The sequence below is a fragment of the Schistocerca americana genome, chromosome 5 (genome assembly GCF_021461395.2).
Source record: "Schistocerca americana isolate TAMUIC-IGC-003095 chromosome 5, iqSchAmer2.1, whole genome shotgun sequence".
Taxonomy (NCBI): Eukaryota; Metazoa; Arthropoda; class Insecta; order Orthoptera; family Acrididae; genus Schistocerca; species Schistocerca americana.
Window position 1 is genome coordinate 429,100,113 of NC_060123.1, and position 26,868 is coordinate 429,126,980.

At 43.0% G+C, this 26,868-nt stretch overlaps 1 protein-coding gene across 1 annotated transcript in view; it reads right to left on the reverse strand.

Moving 5' to 3' along the window:
- LOC124615585 (dystroglycan 1) overlaps nt 1–26,868 on the reverse strand; it is a 136,671-nt gene that overhangs the window by 38,142 nt on the left and 71,661 nt on the right. Inside the window, exon 2 of the mRNA XM_047143571.1 lies at nt 14,610–14,934. Within this exon, the coding sequence (XP_046999527.1) occupies nt 14,610–14,934 (325 nt within the window). The remainder of the gene's footprint in view (nt 1–14,609; nt 14,935–26,868) is intronic.

The window sequence follows — 26,868 nt, forward strand, 5'->3', positions numbered from 1 at the left end:
GCTGAAACAACCTGGCAACATGTGGGTGGGCATTTTGTTGTAGGATATTTTGACTATGTTGCAAAAGTTTTGCGCAGAAGCCCTTACACATCATACAGGCCCAATCTCTGCCCATCCAATTTCCATATTTTTGGAGCCCTGAAGGAACACATTTGTGGCCATCGATTTGCTTCAGACAAAGTAATGCATGCCTGGGTATAATCATGAGTCCATAGGCAACTGCAAACATTTTTTCCATGAAGGCATTGACCATCTTGTCTCTCAGTGAGAAAAAATGTATTAACACCTATGGCAATTCTTTTGAAATAATAAACAGTTGTGCATGCTGTGTGGTACAAGAACAGTGATGTGAAATCTGTGTGGCATTAGCTGCACATCATTAACTTCCACAGCAAGAGAAATGATTAACTTGATGGGATTTGTTGCATGACAGAAACTGAATGAATGGGTGCCCATAAAGCAGTTACAGATACACTTATTGTGGCAAAGTACAATTTAATGACAAGATTCCTTACAAGCAATGGGCATCAGAGGTGTAAAACTAACTGAATGAGCAAGATTTTGAACCTCTTTGACAGCTAATGAGGTCATTGATTACACTGTGAGATATTCAAAGCTTATATTTTGGCTCGGCAGTAATTTTGTGACTTTTTTGTGAGAACAGATAACCATTCTAAATGCTAAAGTTCAGTTAAAATTGACTAATGACAGTTCCCAGCACCCACATGATTCCATGCAATACCCTTACCACATTGGCAGTGTTATATATCAAGAAAGAATGAACCAGTAAGAAACCTCTGTAATTTCAAAACAGCGGCAACATTGTGAAAGTACAGTCACTGTATTTTGTCAACCAAGTAAGTGTTGTTTGAGACAACATCCAGTTTGCTTTTCAAATAGTTCAATCATTGATTTCTTTTCTAATTAAAGTTGTGTACCATAACTGTGTATATGACATCAATTTCATAATTAACAGTAAAAACTTAAATCCACATTTCTTGCATATTTTTACACAAAGCACTAGTAGTAGTGTCACCAGTAATAAGAATATTTTATTTCATGTATGTGTTTTGTTTTGAGATGACATTTTCTGCAATGTCAGTTTGCTTTTTGGCATTAGTGACATTCCAAGTATAAATATATCGTTAACATCATTACTTACTGCAGGCAGAGTGACAGTGTGGAAAGTTACATGTCTACTGTCAGTAGATGACTTAGTAAAAATGTCAAAGCTGGGAACAGAATGAATTCTTGTCAGGCTATGTTTAGTATGAGAGGTGACAGAAAGACTAGTGAGCATGTTTGTTATGTAGTCAGTTGGCAGCTACTGGTAAAGTGCCCCTGAAAGTGAAAGTGGATCCTCATCCTCTGGGGATGAAGTTGGACAGGCAGCTGGAGAGGATTGTTGTTCTGACGAAAAGAACCCACCACACTGTCAGATGAAGTGGCCAGCATTTGGCTTTTAATGAGTGACTGTTGTTCACTTCTGGCATGTAATTTGTGCCATAATCAACATAACTGCACTGGTAATCAGTGTCTATAGGAAGAACCAAAGCTGAAGGGTAGAAAACGTTGTTTGAGCAATGCCAGTGGGAGTGTGCTCTAAAATAGGAGGCAACTGTAATGTCTTATTGGCTTTTGCTTTTAGTAATAGTAAAATTAAAGCAAACAAGCGAGACTGTTGCATGTGCTGACAGTGACCAGACAAACCGTAACTAGGTAATTTACTCTCGGAAGCCAGTAAAACTGTTGTGTATCCACACACATACCTCTTCTTGCATGTGGGACATGCTGGGCATACAGCACACAGGTGTGAATGTGACTGTGGTGACAGCAAAAACATCTGTTCCCAAAGTAAAAATAAAAATAACTTTGACAAATCATGAAAACAACAGACCCCATGCAAGAGGATAAACACTAGGAAACAGCATATAGCCACTATATAACTAAAAGATACCATTCAGTGTACTTTTACAGTTCTTCAGATTTTATCCCCCAATAATGTAGAATAATTACATTGTATGCCATTAACGTGACGATGGGATTGGTTATCAGCAGTTACACCAACACCTTTCCCAATAGGCTTCACAGCTCAGGGGAAAGTGGACCAGCTGGGCACCTGTGAAATTCTACTGTCAGGGCCAGAATAATGCTGAGGCAGCATGGTGCAAGACACAGCCTGGCAAAGTGGCAAGTGCAGTTACATCAAGCTTCTCCCCCACTCCACCCCCCCCCCCCCCGACTGCCGCCACCCCCACCCCCAACCCAATGCTGTGCCACCTTGACCTCTCTATGTGATCAGTGCTGTGATGAGGGCATAACAAGCTGGGCAAAATTTGCCATAAATACGAGGGCAGTTCAATAAGTAATGCAACACATTTTTTTTCTCGGCCAATTTTGGTTGAAAAAACCGGAAATTTCTTGTGGAATATTTTCAAACATTCCCGCTTCGTCTCGTATAGTTTCATTGACTTCCGACAGGTGGCAGCGCTGTACGGAGCTGTTAAAATGGCGTCTGTAACGGATGTGCGTTGCAAACAACGGGCAGTGATCGAGTTTCTTTTGGCGGAAAACCAGGGCATCTCTGATATTCATAGGCGCTTGCAGAATGTCTACAGTGATCTGGCAGTGGACAAAAGCACGGTGAGTCGTTGGGCAAAGAGTGTGTCATCATCGCCGCAAGGTCAAGCAAGACTGTCTGATCTCCCGCGTGCGGGTCGGCCGTGCACAGCTGTGACTCCTGCAATGGCGGAGCGTGCGAACACACTCGTTCGAGATGATCGACGGATCACCATCAAACAACTCAGTGCTCAACTTGACATCTCTGTTGGTAGTGCTGTCACAATTGTTCACCAGTTGGGATATTCAAAGGTTTGTTCCCGCTGGGTCCCTCGTTGTCTAACCGAACACCATAAAGAGCAAAGGAGAACCATCTGTGCGGAATTGCTTGCTCGTCATGTGGCTGAGGGTGACAATTTCTTGTCAAAGATTGTTACAGGCGATAAAACATGGGTTCATCACTTCGAACCTGAAACAAAACAGCAATCAATGGAGTGGCGCCACACCCACTCCCCTACCAAGAAAAAGTTTAAAACCGTACCCTCAGCCGGTAAAGTCATGATTACAGTCTTCTGGGACGCTGAAGGGGTTATTCTGCTCGATGTCCTTCCCCATGGTCAAACGATCAACTCTGAAGTGTATTGTGCTACTCTTCAGAAATTGAAGAAACGACTTCAGCGTGTTTGTAGGCACAAAAATCTGAACGAACTTCTCCTTCTTCATGACAACGCAAGACCTCATTCAAGTCTTCGCACCCGAGAGGAGCTCACAAAACTTTAGTGGACTGTTCTTCCTCTTGCACCCTACAGCCCCGATCTCGCACCGTCAGATATCCATATGTTTGGCCCAATGAAGGACGCAATCCGTGGGAGGCACTACGCGGATGATGAAGAAGTTATTGATGCAATACGACGTTGGCTCCGACATCGACCAGTGGAATGGTACCGTGCAGGCATACAGGCCCTCATTTCAAGGTGGCGTAAGGCCGTAGCATTGAATGGAGATTACGTTGAAAAATAGTGTTGTGTAGCTAAAAGATTGGGGAATTACCTGGTGTATTTCAATGCTGAATAAAATAACCCCTGTTTCAGAAAAAAAATGTGTTGCATTACTTATTGAACTGCCCTCGTACTTGCCGCCCAGACCTAGCAGATCTGTCTTTGACTACTGTCTGCACTGAGAACCACTTGTTGACAGCTGTCAAACCAGTGTGGGTCACCTACTCTCACCTACAACTAGCTGCCGACTGCTAGCTGCTCCTAGACCTGATGCTGCTGGTGTCTGAAAGGGCGCCATCCAGCAAGGGTCATCTCCAGGCTGTCATCAGCTATCACCTGGGTGTTTTCAAGGAGTCCTGGATTGGAAGTCCACATATATGGGCACATATCGCACCTGACCTACTACTGCTAGCTGTTGGTGTTCTGAGCTTACATGACTTGCTATTGGTGGAACATCTGCCACAGCCACAAGCTGCGTGGTTGCTAAAGCTGCAACTCTACCTCCCAGCATCTGCGCACAGCCAACAAGCTACCTCGTGTGGTACCAAGGTGGTCTCTGCCAGCCAGTGTCAACCCACACCTTTGCAACACCACCTTCGTCTGTCATACGAGTTCTTATTAAATTAAGTATGGTATTCATTTGGCTGTGTTTCTGATTCTATGACTGCCGATGAACTGGTCCGTCGCACCCAGTGCCCTGGTCACTGGTACAAGTCTGCAGTGTAAAGCCCAAGGGACCATTCTGGAGCTGTAATACAGCTATTACTGCAAATCTGATGTAATCAGCGGATATACCACTAATGTAATGTGATGCCAAGTGACCAGTATGTATACCTATTCACACTTTCCTTTTAGTGTGTAACACGAGTCTATGGAGTTGCGTAATGTGACGGTTCAATCCCATACGGTCTCTGAGCTGGTTTGAATGCCCACCTCAACTTGGGCCCCATTTTATAAAAGGTTCTTCAAGCCTGCTTAACAAGATTGGTATGTGGCATGCCATGCAGTATGCAAGCTTCCTGAGCTCACTGGCGAGACAGTCACATAGAGCAGCTAATTCTGGGGGAATACAGTTGTTTGGGGAATTTTCATTAATGAGCGTACTTAAAATTTTACCTGGGTGATTAAAGTCAAGGTGGCTCTGAATTTGTTCTTTCCCCCTATTTTGGGGCCAGTTTTATTCAACATGTGGGCCTAATTCCGGATTGGAGGAGAGGCAAGTTTTCTTTTGGCACGGGGTGCACACCTGTGGTTTTTATAAGCACCAACTGGAGAGATGCATTGAGAAGCAAACGAGTGGTCACGATGGACGTGGTTAAGGAAGACAGCTATGATTTTAGACATTTATCTCCTGAACAGGATCGGATCAGCAGGCTGTGTGATAAGTTTAGTGATCTCTTGTCCGATCATCTGGGTGAAGTGAAAGGTGAAGAATATAAAACAGAGCTTACAGGCGATATCCCTGTGAGACATCCGCCATATTGGCTTTCTCCACGTCGTATTAAGCAGCTTAAGATCGCCATGAGATGAGATGTTGAAAGAGGAAGTTATACGCTCATCACCCTGTTCTTCTCCCATATTTGATGAACCCAAGGGGCGTGATGGAGTACAGCCTGTTGTGGATTACCGAGCCTTCAACAAAAAGACTGTTCTCCAGTCAATAACATTACCTGACCTGCATACATGTTTTTGGCTGGTTTCAAAAGACGAAGATTTTTACTACCCTCGATATCAATCACGCTTATCACCAGATTACATAACCGTAACAACTTTTAACTGTGATTGGAATCTTTGTGAGTATACCCGAGTTCGGTCTGTGCTGTCTACGGGGGCTACAGACTAGTCCAGAATTTTGGACTAGGCTTTTTTTGGATCTGAAGTTTCAGTGTTGTTCAATCCTCCCGTATCTTAGGGTTAAAAACTGGGGGAGGGGCGGTGACGCTTCAATTCCATCACGTCTGCGAGCAGCTTTGAATACCCTGTCAACACCTCCGGCACAGCCTGCACCACGCGAGGCCAGAGAAATGTTGACGTCGGCAGCAGCTGGTGTGGTGAGAGGGAATTACGTTGCCCGATTCGCCGGTGCCGCTTTCCGGGCCGGTCTCAACTCCTGTCAAGAGACCAACAAGCAAACATCTGGTGGACAATCCGTGGCGAGCGGACACAGTTGGGCGATTTGGTATGTGCCTCGATCCGGTGGCAAGTGGGACCCATCAACAGGTTTCCCAGCCGCCAGATGATTTCGAGGCGTGGTCTCACCTGGATTTCAAGTGTATTGGAATTTTAGCTCTGTAGAAACTTGTTGCGTGCTAACGCTTACGGACGTTTGATGAACTTCAAGTTATGAGGTGACTGTGTTCGTTACAAATGCTTCCTATTCATTACTAATTGATCGTGAGAGATTTTGTATTTACTTGCATGGCCTACCGGATGGCCATAGCTGCGAATCCTTTCAAGAACGATTGTAATTATTGGTTAGTGTTTTCACGGCCCTCATTGTGGCTATTGTGTATTTTGTGGGCCCCATTTAAACTAGAGTGCTTCCTCACACCTCTGGTGGTTACGATTTAGTTTTGTGTAACTGCCAGCTTGAATTTGAAACCATTAATTATACCCATGTAATTTTATTTTATCTTGTTAAATTTTGACATCATTAGACACTTTCATCTTATTTAAAGATTGGTATCTAGTATTTCTTAAAATTTATCCACAGGTCTGATGATGGTTTTGTAGAAAGAACCGAAACCGGTTACCTGTGTCATTAAAACATACATGACGTGATCAAGACCGAACTTTAATCAAAATATAACACTTAATTGATCACTGCTTTCCAAAAATGTTTACCAAAATTGATTTTAGACAGCTTAAAATTTTGTAAATTCTTTATTCATCCACGTAAGTGGTGGTTCTTCGCACTGTCTTTAATGATGGTGCATTGGGATTGTTATACATTGTGGTTATAAAATTGCAAGGCTATCTGGGGGTTTCTCTCCTGATTGGATTTTGTTTTAAATTCAGTTCTTTGTGCTGACGACAAGAATTTTTTTCCTAGAATGTTGTTGCACACGTCTCTAAACCCGGCACCACCACTTCCACCTACCGACTAAACTCGCTACCCCCACTCTGCTGCTGCATGTTGCACGGAACCGAAGCCAAGTCTACATCGACTTGTGAAAGTCAAACCGATATTACATGCATGTTGCTGAAAAAAGACGAAGTGTTCGTCCAAAAGTGTGCCTTCAAGCGGGAAAACGTTTACAGCTGCGCATTTCACAGCTTCCGTACTGCGCGAAGTGATTTAGAGGTGAAAGACGGCCGAGTATGGAAACCTGGTGCAAAGGAGACGTGTTTTAATTGACGTATGTGAACCGAAACATTGTCTTTGTGAGCTCATAAGTAAAGATTACCAAAACAGGAGCAAGTGTGACACAGGATTAAACGAAATTTGCTGTATGTTAAAGAAGTAGACGCCGCATCAGCAGCGGAGAAAACTAAAAAGAGAATAAAAACTCTGCATTAACAGTAGTCCCGACAAAGACATTCCATTGAGGCTTTAAAGAGAAGTTCTCGCGGCAGTTTTGATACCAAAGTGTTTACACAGACTTGTTTTCTGGGCAGTGCCGAGCGTGTCTAAATCTGCAGCTACGACGTCATTTCTGAATGAGCGTAATCTGTTATTTACAGTGGAAAACATCTATTTATTTACATATGATGAAATCTGCTATCCACATGAAGTGATATAGCCTACATTAGAAGTTATTTTCGAAGAAATGTTCTGCTCCCCTCCTCCTACCATGTACACATCACTTTTTTCACCTAAAATGGTCTCTTTCTTTCCGTGTTATTCACTGCCACGGCAGCGGCCGCTCAGAAGGCAAGAATTGCTTATTTCCTTTTAGCTCTCGACGCCACGACAGCTTGCTCTCCGCGCGTGCAGCACTGGCGTGCTCTTTGTGGCGTGTTAAATCACACGGAACGTTTCCCGTTCGATCTGTTGCGCGCTTCAACGAACGTCTAAATAGGTACTAAAGCACCTTTCACTCCAGCGAACTTTCTTGTCTCAGTGGGCTCTCGTGATAAATTCTGCTTGTAGCAGCAGTAGTGGCATGGTATTCTGCCTTACGCGAGCAGGTAATACGCATCATCCTTCGTTACACTTCCCAAGTAACTGAAGTTATTCACTTGCTCTATAAGTCTACTGCACCGCCCCTGGCGTTTTATTCCTGTACTAAGTATCGTCTGTCACGGGCGATCGTTTTTGTTTACACGTCAACACCAAAACCGCTGTGCAGTATGGTTCCCGAACAGTGAAAGTGAGGTTATGAGGACCATACTTTGTATGAAAAATCCAAATGTTGTAACAAGAATGTAGGAAGAAGACTGATAACAGAGTTTATTAATGACAATACCCTATGGTAAATTCTTCACACTCTTCAGAACTGAAAGAATAGGAACTATGTCGTCCAAAGATTTCAAAATCTCTAAATTTATTTGGTTAAGAAAATACAGGGGTGGACAGAAATATGGAAATACAAAGAACACAAAACATTACCATGTCTAATACGGTGTAGGAAAATCGTTGGCGTTTAAACAACTTCTAGTCGTCTCGGAATGCATAAATACAGTTCCTCTGTGGTTTTCAAGGGAATCTTATACTACTCTTCCTACAAAATATTGAGCGAGTCCACATAACTATCATGGATGTAGATAGCGATCACGCACTCTCCTCTCCAAAGTAATGATGCTGAGATCTGGCGACTGTGATGGGCAGGGAAGTTGCGACATTCATCCTCCTGCTCACAAAACCAGTCCTGGACGATGCGAGCCGTGTGAACAGCGGCTGAGTCGTCTTTGAATACAGCATCACCATTGGGAAACATACATTGTACCATGGCATGGACGTGATAAGCCAAAATGGTCGCATAATCCTTCGCAGCAATGCGACCTTGCGTGGAATGCCGCTGTCAAATCATCACCGAATCCCTGCCAGGTTTCGCGCTTGGGACGTAAACTGGGCCATAATTTGGAAAAATTGTGCAAGACTCATCTAACCAAATAACTTTCTTTCACTGCTCGTAGTCCAGGTTTCAGGGCTTCGGCACCACGTTTTCGTGTTACAGGCTTCTGAATCGCTGGTGAGTGGTTTTAGAATTCCGTCTCGACTTGCAGTTCATTGCTTTCGGAGCTTCGTTAGTTTTGTTTTGGTGCCGACAGGGTTCGCAAGGGCGACAGTCAGTTCTGCAGTTACTATTGCAGCTGTCGTTCTATTATTTTTCGTCACAGTTCTTCTCAATGAGCGTCTGTCACATTCACTCAAAAGACTCTTTCGTCTGTTTTGTTACTAAAGAGGAGGTTTACTATCTTTTGGTACAAAAAATCAATTTTTTTAAAAAATTGCATTTTTGGATTTATAAAAGTGTTTAGACTCCACCACTGAAACGGTTATTCTGAATACGGAACGGAAACATTTGTTATTCTCGGTTGAATAAAAAAATGCACCTGCCTGAAATCGGCCTTTTTCCGCACCAGTTTTTTCTTTCGGAAGATGAGTTATTGTACCGGTGCTTGGGAGGAAACACACAAAATTCAAATGAAAGTTTGAACGCCTGTGTTTGGAAGTTAGCCCCCAAGCATTTGCATTCTGGTGCGGAGACTGTGGAGGTTGCAACTTTCCTGGCAATGAGCAGCTTCAACGAAGGGTATTCAGCAATTCTGAAGACCATGACGACGATGGGCGTCACCCTGGGACTCTATTCGACGCAGGTCACCAAGCATTCGGACGACCACGGGATTCAAGCGGCCGAAAACCGCTTGTCACCTGCCGTACGAGCGGCTCTGGAGCAGCGCAGGATGGCCCAGATCGAGCAGAAAGCCTTCTGTGTGGAAGAGAAGGACTAGTTTATGGACCCGGAATAGCAGATTGAATGTAAGTTGCGTAATATTGCATTTATATATAGTCAAAACTTCAAACGCGTTTTTCTCGAAATGACTTTTTTTTTTTTTTTTTTTTAATCGTGCGGTATGGTAAATTCAAATCTACTGAACCGATTGGCACGATTCTTTGTTTCCGACGAAGCTAACTAAATTTTCTACGAGTTGTACCACTCTTATTCCGATCCATCAACTATAAATATTTTTACTTGGGAGACGAAGTAGAAAAATCGCTGAAACACCTTTTTTTTCAAATGGCAGCCATTTTGTTTCCTATGGTCCAAATAACTTAAGCGAGTTACAACTCTTAAAGAATCTTATATACTGCGCTAACGTCAACTCAATTTTGATTTCAGACGAGCCGGCTGACCTGTGACATACCGCGCGTGGAGGTCAACATCGAAATTTTGTTTCGTTCCTTGGCCCTTCCGCATTTGCTCTTCGACATTTCCGGTCGATAAAATTCCAGTTTGTAGAGGAAGTATCAATAAAAATTTTGACAAAATTTGACGTTTATATCTATAACACATCCCGAGAAAAAAATTCTCAAAGAACATGCTTTTTTCGGGCCAAAGATTGTAAACCTCTCCTTAACGGATGTTGTTTTTCTGCTTTCCTTGTATGCGGTAGGCATCTTCGATACGAAGCCTCTTGAAACACCAAACACTCCAGCTCCTTTGGTTACAGAAGTACCGACCATGCGAGCACCAACAAATCGCCCACTTTCGAATTCACGTAGCTCCGCCACAGTGCACTTTGATCTACAGAGAACAATGCTCTGACCACGACTGAATCTTGCAACGTACTGAGGACATTGCGTGGGAGCCGTTCGCATTCAAACACAACACGCAACCTGCACGCTTGGCTAGCATCTGCATTTACGTTCAAGCACGCATTTCTCGCATTGTTTCCATATTTTTGTCCAAACCCTGTATGTACCTACAAACATATCAAACAATGGTGAAAAGACAGAAAACGGCATGTTCTTATTTTGTCCTCTTTCTTTGTGTCAAAGAACACTGAAAATTATTCTCCTTGTTAAATAAAACAGAATTTTTCGATGCTGAAACAATTTTCATCAAAAATATTTCTTCATTTACATTCTTGTTTATGCACAGTGCAGGCTTCTTCTTTGTTCAGGTACTCTAACACATAAATATCTTTTTGCTTTCGAATATTTCATTTCTTTCGTGAAAGAACGCTAGTAGGAAAAAAACCAGGCCACCGAGAAACCTTCGCTATGAATCACGAAGCCAAAGCGAACAACAAAATTAACATTAAGAAGAAACAAGATCCGTTAGTAGGCCTATGACAGAAATAAGTTGACGAAAATGGGTTAACTTCCCATGTTAGCATAGGAAGCCGCGGTCTCCTGTTTTTAGTCATGCACAGCCTGCAGCACACTAGTCTATTATTATATTTCCACCGCCTGATACTGTCAGTTGATCACTGACGTCACTGATATCCCCTCGACGTGGTGGTCATCTGATTTACACGCAAGCAAATGACGCGCATCCACAACGAGTCGACGATTTCGGCCAAAAACTCGCCCGTGTAAAACGGACTTAATGCTGATGCGATCACAATGGCACCGACAACCGCTTGATTCCTCCGACGACCGAACACTGTCGATCTTTTCATATCAGTACGCCAATACGTGGATAGTCACAATGCAGTCGATCTCATCGCCCGAAAGTACAGACTTCGGACGACAATCTCTGAAATTCGAATCAGTCTGTTTCTTTCGGTCGAGTAGGCCGACGCAAGACACACTAAACATGGATTGCAAGGAATAGTTTGTGGCATCCACACGGTGAAAAATATCATAATAGGGATGTAACTGAATCTATGGACTGGAATTGCAACTGTCTTGAAAACCACAAGTAGGCAAAATCTTTACCGGAGCTTTCAGGCATAAATTATAACCTCAAAAAATTATTTGTTCAAGTGAGAAGGATGCCTTATCTTATGCTTAAAGTTACTCTGGTGGATCCTTTTTGTCTATTGTAGGTAGCCATTAGCTGTATGCAAATTATTAATACAAATTATTAGTTTTATGCCAGTAGGGTGCCGATTCTGTTATGCGAAGTGATTCGCAGATGTGGCGCACGTTTTTCCATTTTCATCTACATCTACATCTACATACATACTCCGCAATCCACCATACGGTGCGTGGCGGATCCACCATACGGTGCGCGGCGTTGGGTACCTCGTACCACAACTAGCATCTTCTCTCCCTGTTCCACTCCCAAACAGAGCGAGGGAAAAATGACTGCCTATATGCCTCTGTACGAGCCCTAACTCTCTTATCTTATCTTTGTGGTCTTTCCGCGAAATATAAGTTGGCGGCAATAAAATTGTACTGCAGTCAGCCTCAAATGCTGATTCTCTAAACTTCCTCAGTAGCGATTCACGAAAAGAACGCCTCCTTTCCTCTAGAGACTCCCACCCGAGTTCCTGAAGCATTTCCGTAACACTCGCGTGATGATCAAACCTACCAGTAACAAATCTAGCAGCCCGCCTCTGAATTGCTTCTATGTCTCCCTCAATCCGACCTGATACGGATCCCAAACGCTCGAGCAGTACTCATGAATAGCTCGTATTAGTGTTTTATATGCGGTCTCCTTCACAGATGAACCACATCTTCCCAAAATTCTACCAATGAACCGAAGACGACTATCCGCCTTCCCCACAACTGCCAGTACAGGCTTGTCCCACTTCGTACCGCTCTGCAATGTTACGCCTAATATTTAATCGATGTGACTGTGTCAAGCGCTATACTACTAATGGAGTATTCAAACATTACGGGAGTCTTTTTCCTATTCATCTGCATTAATTTACATTTATCTATATTTACAGTTAGCTGCCATTCTTTACGCCAATCACAAATCCTGGGCCAAGTCATCTTGTATCCTCCTACAGTCACTCAACGACGGCACCATCCCGTACACCACAGCCTCATCAGCAAACAGCCGTACATTGCTATCCACCGTATCCAAAAGATCATTTATGTAGATAGAAAACAACAGCGGACCTACCACACTTCCCTGGGGCACTCCAGATGATACCCTGTTCACAATATATTACTCTAAAATTTATGTTTTGCCTAATATAATAATAATAATAATAATAATATTCATTATTATTATTATTATTATTATTATTATTATTATTATTATTATTATTATTATTATTATTATTTATTATGGGCATTAGCTTTCCACGAATAATAATAATAATAATAATAATAATAATAACGCAATGCTCTGCCGAATGAGCTATCCCTGCACGACTCACGAACTACTATAACAGCTGCAGTTCAACACCTCGCGTCTACGTTGTAAATTTCACAGTATTCAGTCCACCAAGGACCTGGAAGAAGTCTGTAATATAAAATCTTTAAGTTATGCTCCATAACTTTTATAAAAAAATTAAAAAATCTAAGTATGGACACCAGAAGGTAAGACCATTCCGCCACAAAAGTTGAGCATTTTCAAAAGAGAGTACATGTCCGGGGTTACCCGCAGACACAGTTTTACTCTGTACGGATAAGAGGTGCATCACAGCGTGGGAGTGAAACGGCACAGCAACTGGAAACGTACTCCGTAGTTGAAGTGCTTGAGCAAAACTTATAAATACTGATGGTATATCGACCAACTGCAATGTCACGTCGAGTTCATAATGAAATGTTGCCAACAGTTTGAGGATGGCCACATCAGCGTGGTCGATGCTGATGGAGGTGGTGGTTCGATGAACCCTCTGCCAGGCACTTAAATGTGATTTGCGGAGTATCCATGTAGATGTAGATTTAGATAATGTGGTAGAGCACTTGCCCGCGAAAGGTAAAGGTCCCGAGTTCGAGTCTCGGTCCGGCACACAGTTTTAATCTGCCAGGAAGTTTCATATCAGCGCACACTCCGCTGCAGAGTGAAAATCTCATTCTGCAATAATAATAATAATAATAATTATTATTATTATTATTATTCGTGGTAAGCTAATGTCCATCTACCACGACCCAAGAACATTTAGTACAACAAATTTAAGTGTAAGATACGCCATATTTCTCCCTTGAGCAGAGTAATTTTTAAGTTTGCAAATTACTCCTCAGACCTCTGGTACAGATTTTGCCTACTCGAAGTTCCCTGTAAAGCTATGATTTCAGCTATATTCCAATGATTATTTTCATTCTCACAGTCTATATTTCATGTGTGAGAATGTCGGCCGATTCAACCGAAGAAAACAAACTCATCTGAATTTCACTGATCGTCGTCCAAATTCTACAGCTGGTTGCTGAGATCGGCCGCAATGTGGTAGCTCGCGGACTGGTGTACTTATTTGGAAACGTCAGTCCTCTTAGACCGAGGTCGGCCAACACTGGCCACCTCCGACCGACACCAGCCACCTCCGACCGACGTCGGCTGGCACTGAACAACTCCGACCGACATAGGCCGACACCGGCCACCTCCGACCGACACTGACCACCTCCGACTGACGTCAGCCGGCACCGACCAACTCCGATCGACGTCAGCCGACACCGGCCACCTCCAACCGACACCGGCCGCCTCCGACCGACGTCGGCCAGCACGTCCGACCGACGTCGGCCAGCACCTCCGACCGACGTCGGCCAGCACCTCCGACCGACGTCGGCCAGCACCTCCGACCGACGTCGGCCAGCACCTCCGACCGACGTCGGCCAGTACGGACCGACGTCGGCCAGCACCGACCAACTCCGATCGACGTCACCCGACACCGGCCACCTCCGACCGACATCAGCCACCTCCGACCGACGTCGGCTGGCACCAAACAACTCCGACCGACGTCGGACGACACGTATCACCTACGACTGATCTCGGTCAATATTGGCCGTTTCCGACCACCATCGGCTGACACTAGCTGTGTTCGACTGGTCGATATCGACCATCTTCAACCGATGTCGGTTGTCGGAAGACTACACCGATCTCGGTACCACTGTGAACGCAGCCTAAGCCTCTTGTAGGTCACGTATCTCTTGATCCACACTCGACGAGCACACGCCCGCGTGAAGCCGAGCCGGGTAAAAGTGAGCGATGTGAAGTGAGCGCCGCTTCGTTACGCCGATGCAGTCCCCTGTCCAGTACTCACGTCGTATCGGTCGACGGCGCCGGAGAAGGCGTCTGCAGGGATGTCTATCTGCAGCAGGCGGCCCGCGACGGCGAGGCGGTCGGGCACTCCCCACTGTCGCCGCAGCGGGCCGTCGGGCGCGGGAGGCGGGGCGCCCTCCTCTGGCTCGAAGGCGAAGTCCTCCTCAGAGGGCGAGGAGGGGGCGGAGGAGGAAGAAGAAGAAGTGGAGACGGTGGCGGCCGTCGTGGCCACCAGGAGGAAGATAAGCAGGGGGCAGTGGCCGGAGAGCGGCCGTGGGCGGGTGCGCGGCGCCGCCATCACGAACACTCGCGCATGGGCCGGCCGCCTGCCAACACACAAAAACACACCGCGGGCTCAGTGAAAAGTACCACCACTTCTCATTTTGCTGCAAAAGAAAAACATATTCAACCTGGAAACATCAGATAATTACTCTGCATTTGTAAAACATCTAAGGTAACGTATTCTGTGAGGTTTCGGGATTGCAGCCGGATCATGTTGACTTCTTGTGGCGGACACGCACTTGAAGGTGACTAGACGGGTGCCAGCCGAAATATTGTGGCAAGAAGTCAACATGATCGGGCTGCACTCCCGAAACCTAACAGAATGTTCAGTACGCTGGGAAAGCTTCAAGAATCACATCTAAGGTAACGTGTTCACTTCTCTAACACCAGGAGAATAGCAGCAGTTAGTTACACCAGTGGTCGTCAGCTCTGTTGTTCAAGAGCCAGTATAGACATTTTGGGCCGTCCGGCTGCGTATGCAAAAGTCATATTGTTAATTGCAACAGTACATAAATTAGTATGTTAAGAGGCCAAAATAGCGTAGCTATAGCAAGGGCGCGATACATTGGTCGCCTGCCCCCCTAACACTGATCGTTAAAAGTCGGCACAATTCGAAACACTTCGTGGCTACTGTTCTCTGTTTCAGTTTCCTGCCACTCTGAGCGACGCCATAGTATTTTAGTTGCCTTACGAAGTTTTGTTGTGTTCTCCGTGTGAGCGGACGAGTAACAGGTTAATAACAGTAACTCTACTTATATACGAATGTACTACTGAATGTGAGAGACAATCACAGATGTTTATTAAGTTTCTGACTATCACTTTTCTTCTAAAAAATGGCTCTGAGCACTATGGGGCTTAACTTCTGAGGTCATCAGTACCCTGGAACTTAGAACTACTTAAACCTAACTAACCTAAGGACATCACACACATCCATGCCCGAGGCAGGAGTCGAACCTGCGACCGTAGCGGTGGCGCGGTTCCAGACTGTAGCGCCTAGAACCGCTCGGCCACCCTGGCCGGCCCCTTTTCTTCAACTTATTGTGTTGCATTACAGCACTCTTAATTTAACACTCCTTGCTACTAACATGTACCGCTTTAGAACATGGCCGTCTCTATAGTGCGCACTGACGAATCCATGTTTCTTCTGTGTCAAAATTAGTGAAGTAGCAGAGAATCGGTACAAGTCGCGCAAACCAGTCAGTTGTCGGTATGGAAGACAGACAATGAAACATTCTCTGCCTCTCATCTCTAAACACCGCTGCGGCCACGCTATTTACCCTTCTGTCCCTGAGGTCAGCGGCCAGCTTTACTTAACTCACGGTCAAATTCACCAACGTCCATTAAAATTGAGAACTTCTTAATATATTGCTGTCTCTATAGCAACTTGTTGTTTACTGAGCGGGAAAACTACTCTCTTAGGAAGCTCTTAACGGGTAATGCTCACTTCACAACAATTCCTGCAGACATGTCGTCATCTTGACGTAACGCACGATATCGATGACCACATGATCGGCTATTGACTTTGTAAAAAAGAAGAATATAATGTTATTGCTCCTCGATTAGGTCGTAATAGTTTAAGGTGTCCTCTTAGGTTCCTGCCAAACCACATACTCGGAGATCTGTAAATATTTATTTCATACTTTGTCCTCAGATCAGACTGAATGTAAATAATATCGAATATTGCAGAACATACCTGTATTACATTCACGAGAATGTAAAAAAAACGTGTTAACAACGGTAATATGAAAAAAAAAACTTGGATGTAGCCGGCCTTTGTGGCCGAGCGGTTCAAGGCGACACAGTCTGGAGCCGCGCGGCCGCTACGGTCGCAGGTTCGAAACCTGCCTCGGGCATGGATGTGTGTGATGTCCTTAGGTTAGTTAGGTTTAAATAGTTCTAAGTCCTAGAGGACTGATGACCTCAGAAGTTAAGTCCCATAGTGCTCAGAGCCATTTGAACTTGCATGTAACGGGATGCAAACCAACAGCTTTCGACACCAGAAACCACGACGTTACTCACATGCTAGCACTTAACCCTGCAATGTTTAACTCCGGTCTTGGTCATCATCTTCTATCTTGCAGACTTGTATTTTTGACGCGTTATTAAGTGATACTTGTTGTGGTGTCTGTGTTATTAAGTGACATTTAATGATAATGGTGATGTGTTTCTGATAAATTTTCAATGCTCCGTTACACTGAAACGGCATACTGCAAATAACAAAACAAGTCTGTTTCATGTTTACTTTGTAAATTACTGATGATAACAACCCACTTCGAAGGGAGGGCTCTTATATGAAAGCACTAACCGTCGATGAATCATTACGTGACATTTTATTATAGCAATAATTATAATAAATAATTCCAAGAATGAAGTGTTTTTGTAAATGTCCGGTACGAGCGCATGAAATCTTGCGAGAGGCCTGTGTCGAATACTAACGTAAGTCGATAGCCAATCATGCATGCGGTCGTCGATTTTCTGTGTGACGTCAAAATGACGTCACGATTGCGGGAATTACTGCGAAACGAGCGTTACACGCTCTTAACGTCAGTTGACGTTTTTGGATTGGGCTGTTTTCTGCTAGATGCACGTTATAAAATACGGTGTGAGAATCGCGGACCGCACTGATATTTGATGTGGGCCGCAAGCAGCCCAAGAACCGCCTTCTTTACGACCACTGGACTAGACAGTAAAAAAATCTTAAAACATGTGGATAAAAAATCCTAGATCAAGATCGCTGAAACTCATTTATTTGGTAACTTGTTTCAGCTCATTGACGAATCAGCTTCAAATCTGAAACGGAAAACTGCACAACAGAAATGGACAATAGCATAATAGATCTTATATTTAAACTTCCATTCTATGATACATGGCAATAAAAATTTTATTGGTCTACGGCACTGCAGTCATGGACTGTGCGGCTGATCCTGGCGGAGGTTCGAGTCCTGCCTCGGGCATGGGTGTTTGTGTTTGTCCTTAAGATAATTTAGGTTAAGTAGTGTGTAAGCTTAGCGACTGACGACCTTAGCAGTTAAGTCCCATAAGATTTCAAGCATATTCGAACATTTTTGAAAAATTTTATTATTTGATTCCGTGTATACCAGCCACCAGTCGTTACATTGCGTCATAATCTGTTCGGCTGAATCGCTCTTGTTGGCATGTACAAATTGAATTTTTTTGTATTGATTGTGACAATATAATGACATACAAAGTGATTTTGGTAGGCGATATACAGCTGTGATCTTACCTAAAGTAGGTCGTCGTGGTTGCATACAGTCTATCACTAGCCATGTGTTAACAAGGAAGCAGCTGCAGGACGGTTGTCAGAGAACTAACCACAAATGCTGCGTTATTGCTACACGAAAGCGCTGTCAGATGGCGCTATCAGTCAACGAAGTTTTACAGAATCCTGCCTCTATAGTAACATACAGAATGGCAGCGTAACGAACTATGTTATATTTCTATTCAAATCTGTGTGAATTCCTAAGGGACCAAACTGCTGAGGTCATCGATCCCTAGACTTACACACTACTTAGACTAACTTACGCTAAGGACAACACACACACACCCATGTCCGAGGGAGGACTCGAATCTGCGGCGGGAGGGACCGCGCGATTCGTGACATATGTTACATTTCTACAATCTGTAGTAATCTTATACCGAACATAGGCTATTTCTTAAGCAGTAACAACCAGAAAACCACTAAAAAGAAGCAAATAAAATGGTCATAGTTGAAAGTAGCACAATATTTAAGATACAGGAAAGTATTAACAGTGGCAATGATCTACAACCATTACACTGAATAATAAAGCGAGTAAATACTGTAACTCGAGGTGTAGGTGCCAGTTATAATCATCGAGATACGTGGTTTCCATTACACCAATGAATGAACAGATAACCTAAGTTCATACATGAACAGAATAGGGTACCACTTGATCATATGTGTAAAAGCACAAATTGAATGACTACATGTTCAAAGCCAAGAAGCGAAGATGTAAGCCATAGAGAAGAGATGCAGACCAAATGTAGCTAAAGATCTAAGTGCTGGGCACACGGTAATACATATAGTGAAGTAGCTCACAGCTAATAGCTGCATATATGGAGATTCAGCATAAATTATTTGCATAAAAGCGTAATAATGTGACACCCACCTAACAGAGGTAAAAAGAATGTCAAATTGTATCGCAAAGTACATGAGTATAAAATAATCAATGGATACACTAGAATATATTGAGTGAAGGTTCTTCATATAAGAGAAGCAGTTATTGACACTAGTTATAATAGAGGCTCAACTCTGTAAAACTTCGTTTGCTGGAAGCGCCATCTGATACCGCTTTCGTGCAGCAATAATGTTACATATGTGATTAGTTCTCCGACCGCCGTCCTGCAGCAACTTGCTAGCTCCTGTAGTACTGCGAGTTAGTCTTATGGCTGGCTAGTGATAGAGTATATGTAACTATGACGACCTACTTTAGGTAAGATCATAGCTGTATATCACCTACCAAAAGCATTTTATATGTCTTTATATTGTCACAATCAATACAAAAAGTCATTTTGCAAATGCCAACAAGAGCGATTCAGCCGAACAGATTATGACGTAATGTAATACCTGGTGGCTGGTATACACGGAATCAAATAATAAAATTTTTATTGCTATGTATCACAGAATGGAAGTTTAAATACAAAATATATTGCGCTATTGTTCATTTCTGTTGTGCAATTTTCTGCACTATAGCACTGAAGACGGCTCGTCAATAAGCTGAAACTAGTTATTAAATAAGCGAGTTTTAGCGGTCTTGACCTAGGATTTTTTTTATCTACATATTTTAACATAACAGTTCGCGTATCTTCCGATTTGGCAATGTCAAATAACAACAGAAAAAAATCTTAGTTTACCAGAACATTATCGGATGCACGAAACCAAAGCAAAAACGAAAAATTTTTCGAGGACCAATGCGAACGTGGCCAACAAAACACCATTAATTTAATTTTATGGATTTCTGCAGCTACGCATGTGATTGTACTGAATACTTTCAGAGTATATTAAACAGAGCCTTCAAGCACTAATATTTGAGCGAGTGGAGCGGCGCAGTGTTAGCACAATGGACTTGAATTCGGGAGGACTTACGGGTCAAACCCTCGTCCGACCATCCTGATTTAGGTTTTCCATGATTTCCCTAAATCGCTTCATGTTAATACCGAGAACGTTCCTTTGACAGGGCACGGCCGACTTTCTTCCCCATTCTCCCTAATCCGATGGGATCGATGACCTCGCTGTTTGGTTCCCTCTCCCAACCAACCAACACTTATATTTGTCTTTTATTACACTACACTACGCATTTCAGGACCTGTGGACACATTTTCAGGTTTATCTAGGTGGTTACATTAATTTTCTTGTCCCTGAGCTCTGATGATGCTTCAGAACAGTGTGCTTCTGTTTTCAGATGTTTAGGTGTTAACTTTCGGAAATCGCGGAAGAAGGAAACGAATGCCAATAAGAATGAGACAAAACGCGAAACTTAACCAGGTAACTATACCGCCATACGACTTCGCTTCGCTCAAGATGCACCTGTTTATCTGTAAATGACAAACTGTAACTATTTACAACGGACCACAGTGATGTAGAAAAAGTCAAAACGAACTATTCGTTGTAAGACACTTGCGGTCTATCGAGCCGTGAAAAAACCTCTAATTGGTCTACAAAGCTCCTAAGATACAGCGCATGGGCGCCGCGCAAAATGTTGAATACCCTCTCGCCCTCACACGCAGCTAGCTTCCTTTAAATAGGCAGGTTAACCTTCCCTGTGAGGGTAATGGAAGAACAATGTCTTCTGAACGCGTTATGCCAAAAGTACGTACGTCTACAATTCGATCTAAACGTTATCCTTTCAGAGACAATAATATCGTAGTAAGAAGGCAAGAGAAACAAAACGATTTAATTGTTAATTTTATGCAGTTAAAATTCACAAAATTGTGAGGTACACTGTACATAAACGACAGTTCTACAATTTGTAGATGCTCGTTTAAGTCCATGGCATGACAGGACGAGCAGAATTCCAAAACATCACGCGGCGCTAGTCTGAAGTTGTTTCCCGACTTTGTAAACCACAAGTGCCTTAAATTGCTCGTCTCAGATTTCACTGCACCACTGTGTTCTCGTAAACAATTATCGTTCACACCCTGTAGATGTAAATAGTTTAACATATGATATACTAAACATTAACTACAGATGAGTATATACCTTCCTTTCCGGAGCTGAAGTTATACTATATTTTGATATTTGTATGGTAGTTACATCTTTACCAGCTATGGCATGAAGAATAACTCTTTTCATTGTTCACAGCTATTATATTAAGAACAAGTCTCTAAAATTACTGAAATAATTGCGGGTAGCAAATTCTATATGTTTATTTTCACAGTGATTCACCTTCTTTTAGTTTCTGCGAATAGATCTAGATTCTTGTGGGTAGGCTGGGTTCTTTTGCAAAACATTGACATGTCTGGGGATACACAATTTTCAACATAAGACAATATAGCGTCCAAGGATTTTTTACTCAGCTTATCTGGTAAGTTTCGCAGGTTTTATCTGTTATTCTCTTTTTCATTCGCTATCTTTTTTTTTTTTCGCCACCTACAAATTTAAAACTCTTCGCCCTCCTCGCTCAACAGAACAAAGTAACTGCATAGAAAAGCCGATGATGGTGCCCACAAGGCTTGAAAAGCATCGTGTAAAGTAATAAAATACAAATATTATTCATTGGAGGCGTTGTTTCAAAAACTTTCAGTGTAATCACTGTTTACATTAACAGAAAAAATCGTCATCTCAACGGGTGATGATCAAAATACTGTCACAGAGCCTCCGTCCTCCCTCATTCTACCCAGATTCCGTGCAAATAACCCCTACCCAAAATGCAGACACACATAAACCCGTTCTGACCCAAACTATTCCAGTCACATCAATCATTTTCCAAAGTACTTCTCCTTCCCGCAGAACGTTACTCCAACTAATGCTCTGCGACCACTTTTACGAGTAACTGATTAGGCGTGACCCAGTACATCATTTGTTTTTCAGTTCCACTCGTTAATAGCTAAAGAAACTGCTCGTGTACTCGTCGACAAGTTCTCTTCAGCGTCAAGCAGTACGCCTTCTTTCAATTCGGGTGTGCGGCGTCTCGTTGGAGCTCCACAGCCACGCCTGCTGACGGTGAAGGTACCCTTTCTGGATGCTGTTGCGTAATTATGGAGAAAAGGACATGCGACGGGGTCGGACGTTGTGGAGAACGATCTTGATAAAGGCGACGAGCAGCTGTTTCATTACTGTGAGCTTCGCCATATAGAAGGCCCATGTCGATGTATTCTGCAAACGTGTATTCAACCATATTACTCTAACACTCAAAGACACGTAATGAGGTTCGAACCAGGTCAGAGAAGTAGGACACACGTTAAATGACATCAGCTGATCCGACGTAGTCATCCCCCACCATGACTACCCTGTTGTATAAATACCTAACAAACATATTTTCAAACGGCTGTAGCACGGAAACGGTAAGTTTTTGGACATTGGTTCCTCTTCAAAATATTACGTACTCATTCCCCTCTACAACACCCTCTCTCTCTCTCTCTCTCTCTCTCTCTCTCTCTCTCACTCACTCACTCACTCACCGCAGACAGATACACAACAAATGACCTTGGAACAGAAAAGAGTCCCTGTTCACAAATTCTCTATACTGTCTACCACAACTTGGATTCCGAGAAAGATGTTTAGTGTTGATCTACAAGAGCACGAGACATACTTGGCAGCACCGCTTATTCAGCTATCGACACAATTATCGGGCTTCGACTGCGGGTACTAATTGTTTATCATAGATACACAGCATTAATTACTAAAGGTTTCTTATTGAAAATATGGAGGAAAAAATCTCCTGAAACTTCTTTAAGAAACGTTTCCACAGCCGAAATAGACATCTAGAAAGTAAATAATATACACTGAAGGGTCAAAGAAACTGGTACACTTGCCTAACATCAAGTGGGGCCCCCGCCAGCACGCAGAAGTGCCGCAACACGACATGACATGGACTCGTTTAATGTCTGAAATAGTCCTGGAGGGAATTGACACCATGAATCCTGCCGGGCTGTCCATAAATCCGTAAGAGTACGAGAAGGGGGGGGGGGGGGGGGGCATATCCTCTCAATAGCGCGTTGCAAGGCATCCCAGATATGCTCAAAAATGTTATGTCTGTGGAGTTTGGTGGTGGCCAGCGGAAGTGTTTAAACTCAGAAGAGTGTTCCTGGAGCCACTCAGTAGCAATTCTGGACGTGTAGGGTGTCGCAATGTCCTGCTGGAATTGCCCAAATCCGCCGGAGGGCACAACGGACGTGAATGGGTGCAGGTTATCAGACAGGACGCTTACGTACGTCAGAGTCGTATCTAGACGTATCAGGGGTCCCATATCACTCCAACTGCACACGCCCCACACCATTTACTGAGACTCCACCAACAGTCCCCTGCTGACATGCAGGGTCCATGGATTCATGAGGTTGTATCCATACCCGTACACATCCATCCGCTCGATACAATTTGAAACAAAGCTCGTCCCAGCAGGCAACATTTTTCCACTCATCAATAGTCCAATGTCGGTGCTGACGGGCCCAGGCGAGGCGTAAAGCTTTGTGTCATGCAGTCATCAGGGGTATATGCTTGGGTTTTTGGCTCCGAAAGCCCATGTCGATTATGTTCCGTTGAATGGTTCGCACGCTGACGCTTGTTGATGGCCGCGCATCTGCAGCAATTTGCGGAAAGATTGCCCTTCTGTCACGTTGAACTATTCTCTTCAGTCGTCGTTGGTCCCGTTCTTGCAGAATACTTTTCCGGCCGCAGCGATGTCGAAGATTTGATGTTTTACCAGATTCTTGATATTCATGGTACACTCGTGAAATTGTCGTACGGAAAAATGCCCACTTCATCGCTACATCGGAGATGCTGTGTCCCATGGCTCGTGCGCCGACTATAATACCTGGTTCAAACTCACTTAAATGTTGATAACCTGCCATTGTAGCATGAGTAAGCAATGTAACAATTGCGCCAGATACTTGTTGTCTTATATAGGCAATTAATCTTATATTTGCGCAAAACGAAATCCGTTCTCTTGAAGTGTCAAAAGATTGTAAAGTGACGATTGCAATCGAACGTGACATGATCTACGAAATTTTCCTATTCACAATTGATCCAAGTACATGCCAAAATAATTTGAGATTAAACAACACAGATTTCCAAGTTCATTAATTGTCCTTATCTAATTGCTTTTTACAATCATTCTTTATTTCAAGGTGTGTGTGTGTGTGTGTGTGTGTGTGTGTGTGTGTGTGTGTGTCACAGGCCTGTTGATTGATAGATTCCTTCATTCATCCACAAATGTCAAACGATGGTACCCTCCGCCATACATCATGCGGTGGCTTGCAGAGTACGTTTATAGATGTAGGACAATTCAAGGAGTGCAATAAGCAAGAAGTAGCTCTTATGATTTGTTTCTTGAAGCTGCGCTAACTTTTAACTAAAGCCTACCAGTAGACCTGCTCTTCTGACTTCTATTGCCCTCGAATAACCGTATTCGGAAGACTGAGCGTAATAACGACTATCACCTATTTCTGCGAAAGACTTTTTATGCCCTTAGTCACATGTGTTTCTGCATTTATGAACTGTTAAAAAAAATGGCTCTAAGCACTATGGGACTTAACATCTGATGTCATCGGTCCCCTAGACTTAGAACTACGTAAACCTAACTAACCTAAGGATATCACACACATCCATGCCCGAGGCAGGATTCGAACCTGCGACCATAGCAGCTGCGTGGTGCCGGACTGAAGCGCCTACAACCGCTCGGTCACAACGGTCGGCTTTATGAACTGTACTCTCCGAGTCGCTGTTCCTATTAAATGTCTTCATTCCTATTCGTTTTGATCACATAACGTTAATGATTTGATGCTGGACAGTCTATCCATGGCACCATGCTCACGTACACACACCAAGAAAAGAAAAGCAATATAGGCATAACCAGCCCACATACCCCATTATTACTAGCACACTGACATATTCAACCTGTGCATTGCACGACTTAAATAAAAATATATAAACGCACTTTCGCTTAAAACTTCCACACTAAGAAGCCGTGGCCAATATGTGAAACTATTCACTGACGTTTCGTCCCCAGTGGTGGGTGTAATGGTACTTGAATTACGTAACCATTATGGTACCTCACCTGAACCTCTCGGTACCAGTAATATTCTACTGCATTTCTGTTAACTACTTAACATACTTCTGAGAAAACATTCAGATTTGATTTCACTTTTGATACCTCGATATGTTTATATTGCAATGATATTATTCTTATGTGTTTTCTTTCTTTTGTCACTATGATCTTTGACGTACTTGTAACTCTGATTTTTGGGCGCGTAAGCGATTGTCAGTTAGTTGTTGAGTTGTTAGAGAGTCAGACCTTGAAAAGGTCAAGTCTTGGACGTCATGTTGCAAAGATGCATTTTGTAGTTGGCTTATAAAATGTGAGGAAGATGGTTTCAAGTATGTTTTGTATTGTGAAGTGATGTTTTGTGTTTACGTGATATTGCAATAAAAGCAATTAAAAGGAAGTGTAACTCAATTTCGGAGTGCTGATTATTTTTTTACATCACCATTGTCCAGAAAAAGTGTAATCTTTAAGAATGATTTGTGAAGCGCATCTACAAAACTTTTGAATATAGCAGAATAAAACCTAGGCCTCTTTGCATCCGAGCTTGGAATCATAACCACCTAGATTTTCAACGATTGAGCCATGATTTTACGACGAGATCAGTGTGGGAAACACAAAAAGATGAGTGCCTAGTTTTTTGATTATTACATGAAATGACTTTATTAACTGTGCTCTAATGACACCTGCCACATAATATGACTGTTGTTGCCCGAAAATGCAGTTTTTAGCAGCGTGAGCAACACCACAATCGTTATTAAATGCTGACCTTTGTTGTGGTACGGTTGTTACATAGGGAAACAACAGATATAAATAAGAAGTCGCATCCAATTCAAGGACGGCCGGAAATTACCCAGCTGTACAGGGGGCACTACCATTTGTTACGTGATTATCCGTGGCTGGTAACATCGTTCTCGATTAAAATTAATCGATCATTAGTCTCTTGGAGTAAATTCGGCATCCATATTTAATTTTACGTAACTCCCTTTTATTTTCTGTCAACAGTAACATAGTGTTTATGAATTTCAATTGTCTCTTTATACGAAAGCGCATGATAATGCGTAGTCTTAGCTAAAACACTAGTCTCACTGCATTTTATTTCATTGTCTCATTACGTAAACATGTTTTGCTACAGACGTTTTGCCATTTTCTCCGAAGCGACAGTCCCTTTTAAGTTCGACTAAGCAAGTATTACTACTACTTTCCGTGGTTCCAATGTATACTTAAACATAACTACACCAAAGTTTAGTTTATGCACAACATATGTCGTTAGTGGATGACGTACATCCTTTGTAGTTCGTAGCATTATTTTATTTTCCTGATGGGTTCAAAAATCGTTTGAATTTCATGCTTAGCCAAAACTATACCGACGCTTTCCGTAACCTTTATAATAAAAGGAAAGAAAACTTTTCCTATGGCATGCGCTGTTCCTCATTAGTCCTGGAATCCTCTCCACTTCAATTCAGAGCTCGTTCCACTATGTCAGTGGAGTGCCATTTTTCTTAAAAGCCGGCGTAAGTAACAGTTCTTCTCGGAAAGAAAACTGGGTCACATAATTTATTTGTCCTATCCAGTAAAGTTTTAATTTCATGTCTAGGGCGATGGTTGCGTATCTGTAGGTGTTGCTTTCCTGTACAATTTTGGCCCATAGTTCCGTCCGTCCGTTTGATTAATGATGACATAATAAAAAATTAAGTTGCCCGTTGCTCTTTCTCCAACGTAAAATTATTTTTGGGATGA